The sequence below is a fragment of the Cajanus cajan genome, chromosome 2, assembly GCF_000230855.2.
Source record: "Cajanus cajan strain Asha chromosome 2, NIPB_CcT2T_4, whole genome shotgun sequence".
Classification (NCBI taxonomy): domain Eukaryota; kingdom Viridiplantae; phylum Streptophyta; class Magnoliopsida; order Fabales; family Fabaceae; genus Cajanus; species Cajanus cajan.
Genome location: NC_138518.1, coordinates 75,675,917 through 75,685,952, shown reverse-complemented (window position 1 = coordinate 75,685,952; position 10,036 = coordinate 75,675,917). Strand labels below are relative to the sequence as shown.

The 10,036-nt window shown below is 33.3% G+C and overlaps 2 protein-coding genes across 2 annotated transcripts; both read right to left on the bottom strand.

Moving 5' to 3' along the window:
* Positions 1-637: 637 nt before the first annotated feature.
* LOC109792626 (uncharacterized) lies at positions 638-1,481 on the bottom strand. Its single transcript, XM_020352047.3, has one exon. The coding sequence runs from the start codon at positions 1,340-1,342 to the stop codon at positions 716-718; it is 627 nt and encodes a 208-aa protein (XP_020207636.1). The 5' UTR covers positions 1,343-1,481; the 3' UTR covers positions 638-715.
* A 4,299-nt stretch (positions 1,482-5,780) lies between these two features.
* LOC109806291 (phosphatidylinositol 4-kinase gamma-like protein) lies at positions 5,781-8,865 on the bottom strand. Its single transcript, XM_020368664.3, has 2 exons — positions 7,124-8,865; positions 5,781-6,628 (listed from the first exon to the last, which is right to left on the bottom strand). Exons 1-2 carry the CDS (start codon positions 8,468-8,470, stop codon positions 6,251-6,253), a joined length of 1,725 nt encoding a protein of 574 aa, XP_020224253.1. The 5' UTR covers positions 8,471-8,865; the 3' UTR covers positions 5,781-6,250.
* Between the last annotated feature and the right edge of the window lie 1,171 nt (positions 8,866-10,036).

The following is a 10,036-nucleotide window of genomic DNA, read 5'->3' as shown; positions in this document are numbered from 1 at the left end:
ATTATCTTGTATAATTAATATAGTAAAAGTGAACAAATGATCACATCCTATTAATCCGTTGCATTGTTGAATGAGCTTGAACTTCATCGAAAACCCATGTCCATTTTGGCTTTGACGTTGTTCGCTTGAGATTGTATTGAGTTGATGCCCATTTCAATAGTGACATACGAGTCCAACTAACATAAACAAATAAAGTAAAAAACAGATATAATGTCGATAGTTGCACAGTTAGACGTGGCACTCCATTTCTATCTTAGTTGGTTTCTCAAGATGCCATTTCCCTCTTACTCTTGCAAAAGGAAAATATATAATTACTTGGTATCCAACAACACCATAAATCAACTTCCCCAAAAAGAGCCGCATTTCCCGATAATTTTAGGACTACCCGGCCCTACCCCACAAGCCAAGGGTACCACCCTCTTTTCCTTTTCCATAGTCAAATTAGTATCCCTATCAAGCATGGTATCCAACTTTACTTAACCCACAATTAATTAACCTCCCCAAAAGCCAAAAAGACCTTCCTTTCAAACTCATCATTCCTCTCCACTTTCTGCCTCCCCCAAAACCCTTTACTTAACCTTTAACTTATTATACCAATAAAGCCCCACCCATAGACATACATTATCATGAAAATTAATTACTAAGAAGAAGCAGAATTTCCCAATTGGAGGAAAGTAAAAAATGATGTTTTTACAATTACAATGCACAGTGATGATTAGCAGTGAAAACCTAAGACAGATCCATCGGATACGGCAATGGCAACCCTGCAACCGGCTTTGGCGTAAACGCGATGTGTGAAAAAGTGCAAGACTCGAACACGCCCCGCCATTTCCAGCTTAGACTCGATCTCCATAGTGGGCTGGACCCTCAGCCCATAGTTGAAGCCCACTCCGTCGCCGTTCGGAAGCGTGGGGCCCAGCCTTTGGGGCGCCGAGAGGGGGAACGACTGCACGGAGAAGGTGGCCGCCATGTACTGTGTCCGCCCGGCGTCGATCTCGCCGGCGGGGATGAACATGAACCCCACCTGGCTGCCGGAGTAGAGCAGCTGGAGGGAGCTGTCGTAGTGGGAGAAGGCCGCGCGGTTAGGGTTCCGGACGGCGGCGTACTGGGAGAAGGTGAAGTTCACGCTGCCGTTAGCCACCGAGAAGGACGGAAGCTGTACGGCGTTCACGGCGATCTTGGGGTCCTGCGGCTTGAAGACGGTGTAGTACACTATGAGGATGACGATGACGATGAAGATTAGGAAGATGGTGGCCACCACGCAGGAGGCCAGGTTGGTGCGCCCCGACGGCGGCCGCGGGCGCTTGGGGCGCGGCGCTGTAGGAGGGGCGGAGGCCGCCATGGCCTGCGGTGGCGGAGGGAGAGCCAGAGTGGAAGTGGAAGTGAAAGTGGAAGTGGAAGTGGTGTGTGACTCTTGAGAGCAGGATGTGGATGTGTTTGCGCATAATTTAAGGATGACACCCAACCTAGACTAAACCCCACATCCACATCGTTTAACAAAATTAATAATTTGTTTCTTGCAAACACCCCATGGATACTCGTAATAAATATAAATATTTTTTATTTCATACACAAACAATTTCTTTATAATTTTATATGAAAATTACCATTTTTTTGTATAAGAGTTCATTATAAATATATTATTATTAAAAAACTAAATAATAATTAAAGATGTCTTGCAAATGTTATAGGAGTCTTATTTCTAAAAGAAAATAACATTTTAAGAAAAATGATTTAGTTGAGTTGAGGTTTAAAAATTTGAAAATAATATATTTTTATATAAGAATTTTTGTAACAAAGTTGTTTGATTTAAGTTTAGGGGTGGTTGTGATGTTAAGAGAAATTTGTTTGTAGTAAGAATATAAAGGTAAGAAGAGAGGTGCATTAAAAGGTGTATTTGATTATATAAATAAATGAGATTGTGGAGTATTGCTTAGCCAAACACGATTTTTGTCTTGAAGTGAACAGTGAGGATTACATGGAGTGATGGCGGTTGTCCCCTTGTCTTGGCGTTCGAGTAGAATATTTTAGAAATAAGATGCAACTGTATTTTTATTTTTATTTTTATTTTTTATCTACGTGTTCACATTTATGAAACTGCACTTTCCTAGTTCTCCTCTTTATCAAACAATACCATAATCAGTTATAATTAACAAATAAAATAATTTATGCGGTTAGATTTTCTACATTGTTATTTAATTTAAATTAAACACATGTTTTTAGAGGTTTTATATATCCACTTACTTTACTTTTTTATATTTATAGTTTAAAATAATTTTTTTTATTCTTATACTTATTTTTTTTAATATTTTTTAATCTTTATAATTTAAGATAAAGTTTTTAACTCTCTATATTTATAATTTTTGTTATTAATATTTTTTATAACATTTTTTCTTTTATATTGTTTTAATAGAGATATTAATTCATTTTATTAGAATTATTTTAAATTATGTCTTTTAACATTTCATTTGATACACTTTTTTTAATCCTCATAAAATCAACACAAAAACAGATAATATTATAAAAATAATAATAATAAAGATTACAAATATTTTGATTTTAAATTATAAATGTCTATTTTAAATTATAAAAAATAAATGATAAAGTAAATAAAATTATAGGGGTTAAAAAATATTTTAATTTTTAATTTAAAATATGAAAAATAAATTATTTTTATAAAATTACTTTAAATCATGTTTTATTATAATTTGTAATTTTTAATAGTATAAAATGATTATTAAACTCAATAAATAAAAATCTAACCTATAATGGCATACAATCATTTCATATCTAATATATATAATATCTTAATTTCAATTTTTAATGTTGTTATGGTAATTTACTAATTTTTATGTATAAAAGATACTAGCATTTCATGCTTAATGCCTGTAACAAACAATATACTTGCTGTTACATTACTACTAATGATATTATTAGACAAAAAAGTATCATTTACTAGAATAACAAATCAAATTATCCATTAGTTATTTTAGTCTTTATATTCATTGAATTAAATATATTTTAAAAATGTTATAATATATTGAAATGTAGTGAATGGATAGTAGTGGAATATGGCTGTATTTTAATACGACAGCTTTTGACAATGTGCAGCAGTATGGTAAGATTTGGAAGACGAATAAGGAGGGTGTCAGATATTGGTTTGACTGTTGAGCACTACTAGCAAAAGAATTCAGGTCAAGGGCAATCGAGCTCCGTGATGGAAAGCTAGCTGTTCCACATTATTTTCCTGCAATCACATTTTTTACTTCACCACTTTTACATTGATTTTCGTGCAAAATTTTAATATTTATAACTTATAAGACTTTAATTACAAATGAATGTCACTATAATCTTTTTTCTTCTAATTTTAATATGTAAAAGGTAGATTTCTCGTGTTAATTGGTTAGAAAATTTGTGGAGAAAACTTCTTAAGTTTCACCATAAAATTTAGCAGAAATATTTTGTTAAGCTTCGTCAATAAAATATAATTTCAAATGATAAATATTCTTAATTGAAGTGCTGTTGTAAACGCAGATATGAAAAATCAAATTACGTTAAATACTTTTTCAGTGATCTTTTTCTATTTTATCTTTTTAATCCATTTATTTTAACAATATGTTCAATGATTATTTTGAACTATAAATGAGTGAGAGACTTGTTTGACTCTCATTTTAAGACTTTTTTTTTAATGATAAGTGTTATACTTAAATTAATTACAAAAAGGAGTAAAAGAGACAATCAAATTCAAATGAGTGGTCTAAAACTTGTTGCTACTCAATGTTGTGTTAAAATTTAAAACTCTTTACTACATATCTATTTGTGAATATGAGTGGGTTGGTTTTATGGAGTTTGAAATGTTAGAGAAAGAAAGACCAGAAGGGTGGAGGATCAAAATCCAATTTATAACCAGGTTTTGGTAAATTAATAGCGACATCTAACACTGTTATTATCGAGATTGATAAGAAGAATACCTAAGTAACAAAAGAAAAAATTTAAGGATCAAATTCAAGAAAAATATGTCACAAGACTATTTTTTTTTTTTTTTACATAGTTAGTAAATATTGCTTATCGGAGATAATTCTATTTAAATTGAATATAAGTATTAGAGTGACAAAATTCTTACTTCAAATATTATATTTATAATTCAAATTTAAATATACTGATTAAAGTAAAACAATCTGGTACAAGATGATTCGCATATTTATTAGTATTAAAAATTAAACTAAAACCTAAATTTTAATTTTGTATGCGTTTGTGATGGTTATTTGAGTTAATTTATAAATGTATTATTCTAACTCATTGTCTTAATTTTTAACTTAAAAATAAATTAAGCGCTAATTTCGTTTTATTTTACCAAATCTTTTTAGAACAAAGATATTTTTTCACAAAAGATGTATAGACCTTTGAGGGAAGATAAATAATAAAGAAAAAAGTAGAGGTAAATAATACATGTAGTGAGTGATAATATAATGAGAAGGAAAAAAGAAAAGGAAATAAATAAATAAAGGTATAAAATAAGTGTAAAAGTTAGAGTGTGAAAAGAAAATTAAGATTGGTTTTTTTTTCTTATTTTTAGGCACTTGTAAAACAAGATGGATTAATCTTCACTCCCTTTTATCTCTCTTCTACACTCTTCTCCACCATCACCGAAGAAGACGAGGCCTCCTCCAAGGACGTAATGTTGATGCTTCATTTGTTTTTTGACTTGACTTCCAGCACAAGGTCTTTAAATCAATGCACAATTTGATCGTTTATCACAATTTTCTTTCTCGTATCCATGGTCCTTGGCCTCAGGGAGGACCCCTTTTTTTCTTAGGCGAGCCTAATAGAGTAGATAAGCTCACAACGGACATAACCAGGGACAATTTTATTTTAAATAAAATTTAGTAACAATCATCATATATAAGTATATATAACATAAATATTAAAAACAAACATTCATGAATTCAATATATAAAATTAAGAATACAAAATTTAATACTTTTAAATATACATTAATAATTTAATTAAAATAAGCTATGTCTCTATCCATTCTCATTATATAATGTAGGTTCCTCACTCGACATAATTAATAGCATATTGCAAAGAGCAAAGTAATAAAAAAAATGTATTTTCATTTATTGTGTATACCACTTATCGCGAATCATGAATAAAATCAACATTGACAAAATTATATTATTTGAGGGCTTATTCCTAAAAAAGTAGAAAAGCTCTCTTGGTGACAAAATCCATACCAACTCCACTACATTGAGGGTTCTTAAGTGGACATATCTTTGTGTTGCTTTTTTTAAAAAGCACATTTCTATTTTGCTATATAAATTAAAAGTTAGCAAGTAAGAAGTAATTACTTAAAATCATGTACTTATGGCATATTTCTAAAGCCCATAATCGCAAGAGAGAACAAATCGAAAACGATATATTTGCATTGCAACAAGTCCAAGGGATCCATGCTTATGGGTGCAAGCCCAAACAATGTTGAACTATAGTCTTTTGAAATACCTCCACAAATGTACAACAAATCTTAGCCATCAGTATCGTACGATCAATATTCAAAGTGTTTTCACATTTGCATTCTCTCTCGTACCCGCGAAACGGCTAGTTCTATAACCACAACTATTCACAATCAATGCTATAATGAATCATTATCAGACCACATGGCTGTCATAATCTTTTTCACTTTTGACTGCGACTATAATCATTTTGCTTTCTTCACAAAAATTATCTTAAAAGCACAGTGTTTTTTTTTGGGGTGGGGGGGACTATCATTTGAATCCAGTAAGTAACACGTACAAAAGGTCTGCATTATGATAAAGATTTAAATTACAATCATTTCATGGAATTCAATTTTCCCTTTTCATATGGAGACAAGCCCAACTAGGATGCGGGGCAAGGAGTAAAAATTCCATTTCATGTGCCCCTAACATGTTACATTTTTTGGGGGGTGAAACCTAACATGTTACATTTATTATATACACGTGACAGACTCGGCTCCTTTGTCACGCCTCCTACTATGAAAGATGAAATGAAACCTCTGTATAATACATCTTATTCAGACCTTTGATTTCTGTTCAACATGGCAATACAATCTTGAAAATCAGTTTTGAGAAGCTAAAAATAGACGAGCATGTCCAGAACACATCAAGCCATATCACAAGACACAATTTTATGCAACCTGTAGTCCATCCCAATATGGACTAAATCACTCACTCAATACATACAAAAACACCTATAACTCACAAAAACAAAGAGTCTAATTTGCAAGTTTATCAAGACGAGAATCCATGATTTGGGAGATGGCTTCAATAAATGCCGATTCCTCCATGCCAGGGAGCAAGGAATATTGGGCTTCCCCAATAATCTCTTCAATCATAGATTCTTTGTTCAAATTTTCCCGGCACATAATGCTTCCAATAACATAGGGAGTAAGGCCTCTCTCAACTCCTTTCTTCAGCAACATTGTGGAAATCCGAAATGTTCTAGCACACTCAAGTGGAATATCCCATCCATAACATTTCAAAAGTTCCAAGTCTTTTTCAGCATCCAGAGATTTGATATAATCAACAGTCTCAGGAGAATAAGGCTGACGTGCTTGTGGCCAGTAAATCCAATCAAATGTACAATCTTCAAACTGCAGAAAGAATAATGAAGTTACTCCATATTCAATCAAACAAGAACAATCTCATTTTATAGAATGTGGACCTCAGTTATTGTGTATCAATGCGACACCCTAATTCCTAGCATCTATGAATTCCATCTACCCACAATTACATCGGTTATTCTACACATAGCCTGCACAAAAAATTGAGTGACAACTTGCAACACGTGTTCCTCCATCTCCATCAATTTGAATGAATTAAACATGTCAAGTCAAAAAATGCAAATAACTTCTCTGTATAGAATCACCGATCCCCACACCTAATCTGCTCTACATGTGGAACTATATATAAGTTTTGTCCTAAATTTTTTTATCTAACTTGGTTGCTTCAACTCAAAATCAATTTCTCAACATGGAACAAAGCATGCAAACAATTACCTAATATCAAGTTAATTGGTATTTCAACATGATTTTGGATCATTCAACATGAACCCAAACATGCACTTATAAGGGAAAAAGAATGCTTACTTTATCTGGCAGACAATAGCCATGATCAATAGGAATGAGCTTCATGTGGCCATCTGCTTCCTTTCTGATCAATATATTCCCAGCATGCCTGTCTGCGTTAGCCAATCTTATATCAAGCACAGTAATCTTATGCACCTCCTCCACAGGGAAAGCCCAGGGTCCAATGTCCTCACAATTACCATCATTACTCATGAACTTCTGCAGTGACCCAATCTTGACATGTTTTGAGGAGCAAGCAAACCCATTTGGGTAGTTAAACTCTCGGTGCAAACACTGCACCATAACAGTAGGGGGAACACCAGAAAACCCGACTGCTTCACCTGTCACCAAACGTGGCCCATTCTTCGGATGATCCAATAAGTATGCTGCAACTTCCCTCAAGGCTCCTTCTCCAACCTTTGTCCCTCTTTTCAAACCCTCACCATTGGATGAAGTTGGAAGACCTCTTGGGTTGTTCACAGCCATTGGTTCCTCATCCATGGGCTTGAAAACCGAAACATGCTCCTGACCTGTTGAATCTTGCATCAAGTAAGTCCCTCCAGTGCCCTCAGAAGACCTAATAGGGTGATTTCCATTCTTCAAGCCCTCAAATGTGGATGTGATCATGTCCCAAAGGAAAGGGAAAAAAATGATCTTGGGATTCACAATAATTGGCTCCAACCAAAAACCTACATCAGGTGGGACCTTTGCTATGTGAACATGTTTGTCCCTAGTCTCTCTTACATGTTTCACTCTCTCACATGGTGCCACTGCCTCCACTGAGAGCTTCAAGTCTTTATGAATTGGTGTAGTCCTTACCTTAGCTGATTTCTTAATTATCAAATGAATCACATCATCATCACTCTTGCATATGTCATGGAAGAGCCTCTGGTCATCGAGCTTCTCATCATCGCAGAAAAGCTCTTGTTCCTCAAGATCAATGAAACCTTCCCCCTTCTTTCTAATGCGTTGCTTTAGATACCCTACATTCTTGTGCCTGTCGATGTGGAATTCAAATTCCTTCCCATTAACGGTCTTCACAACAATGAAGAGGATATCAGAGAGGCGCAGAACCAAGTGAAGTACGTTGCCATCAGTGACACCATACTCCTTGATGAGTGTGCCATTGCGAGCAAGCTCTCTGCCACCAAAAACCAACTTCTGCTTCTTCACCACGAAGCCTTTGCACTGCTGAATCCTCAGTTTCACCGAGGCAATGGAATCGGACTCGAACACGCGCATTGGGGTGACAGCACCATCCACAGTGAGGTAAATCAAGATTGGCTCACCAGAACAATGTCCTGGCAGCCCTTCCCAATGTACCTTGTCGTTGCAAACTGAACTCAAAGCAAACTCAGCAATTGACATCTTTCAAAGTCAATCACTAATTTTTTATTTTGTATTTTTTATTTTGGGTTTGGGTTCCAAAATGGCCTTACTTGAAGAAATGGAGAAACAAGTAAGAGGCAAGAAGGTGTTACAGTATAAGGGGACCCAAACAAAAAGGAAAAAGAATGGATTTTGATGCGAAAGTGGAATACCCAGAAGGGAAATGTGATGTGGGAATGTGAGAGGTGCGATTAAAAAAAAAAACTCTCGAAGGAATGGTTGAAGAGAAGCGAGCGAGAGGGGACTCTTACCGAAAGGAAAGAACCAAAGGAAAAAGTGGGAGAATGAAGAGCTTAAATGAATTGCGGAAGAATAGAGAGGATGGCATGATTCCGATAGTTATGTGTTAATAGGAGAGCAGTGAGTGGGCGATTTTTGTGGAGTGTGTGAGATCAACGCCATTCTAGCCGTTGCCTTTTTATACACTTTTGAGTTTTGACCCTCCTCCTATAACGCCAAGGGAAGGAATTTTTTATCTTCCTTTCAAACTAACCACGTTCTTCTACCCACAAATAAATAAATTACACTCTCACTATGTAACTTGTGCATATTTTTATCTACTTATTTTTCAAAAAACGTCTCTCACCAAAATTTATTTTTTTATTTTAAAATATAAATAAAAATAAATTTTGTAGCATAATTTCTTATTCTTATTTAATAAAAGTTGTGTTTCACAACACTTTTAATTTTTTAAGTCATGGTACTGATTTTTTTAATATATATTGGATATTTTGCAATTTTTTTCATCCATTGTAATAATTTCCCGATTAAGGATCCAGAAACCCATTAATTGGCAAAATAAATGTTGCATTAGAACTTGAAAAGTGAAAAACTGACGCTGTAGTACTTTCATGCATGTATGTGACCGTTGCACGAACATTGCAACGTGGCTGGACCGTACAAGTCTCACAACAACAAACACACGTGTTAAGTTAGTATAAAGACATGTGTTCACTGTACTTATAAATTAAGATTATTTAGTATAATCAATTTTTTAAATTAATAAAAATAATGTAAAATGTGAAAAAAAAATCTTTCTCGCTTTCATTTTTTTTCACGAAGTGATGTGTTCTTAAAAAAATTTATATAAATGATTAACTTACTATTTATTTTCTTTAAATATTTTAAAATAATTTATAAAAATTAAAATAATTTTGAGAATAGTAAGATTTTATTTACTGAAGTTGAAGGAGGTTTTATAATTTTTTTATTTAATCTGTTCCATATAATTTTACATAAGTATAAAAAGTTTAAATTTATCATGACTCAATATATAAAAAATATTCTCACTAAATCTAAACATTTGTATATGTAAATATTAAAATTTTAAGAAAATGTATATTGAAATGAAAAATATAAACATGTTAAAAATCAAATAATTCTAAATTAAATGGTCAAATATTAAGAAAAAAAAAAAAAAAAAGAAAACAGTTCTAAAATTCTTTAAATATATAAGGGTATCGTAGAATTTCTAAAAAAAAATCTATGAATACCTAACAAATGAAAGACAGAATAGATAGATCTCGACAGCTGTTGATTTAAGAT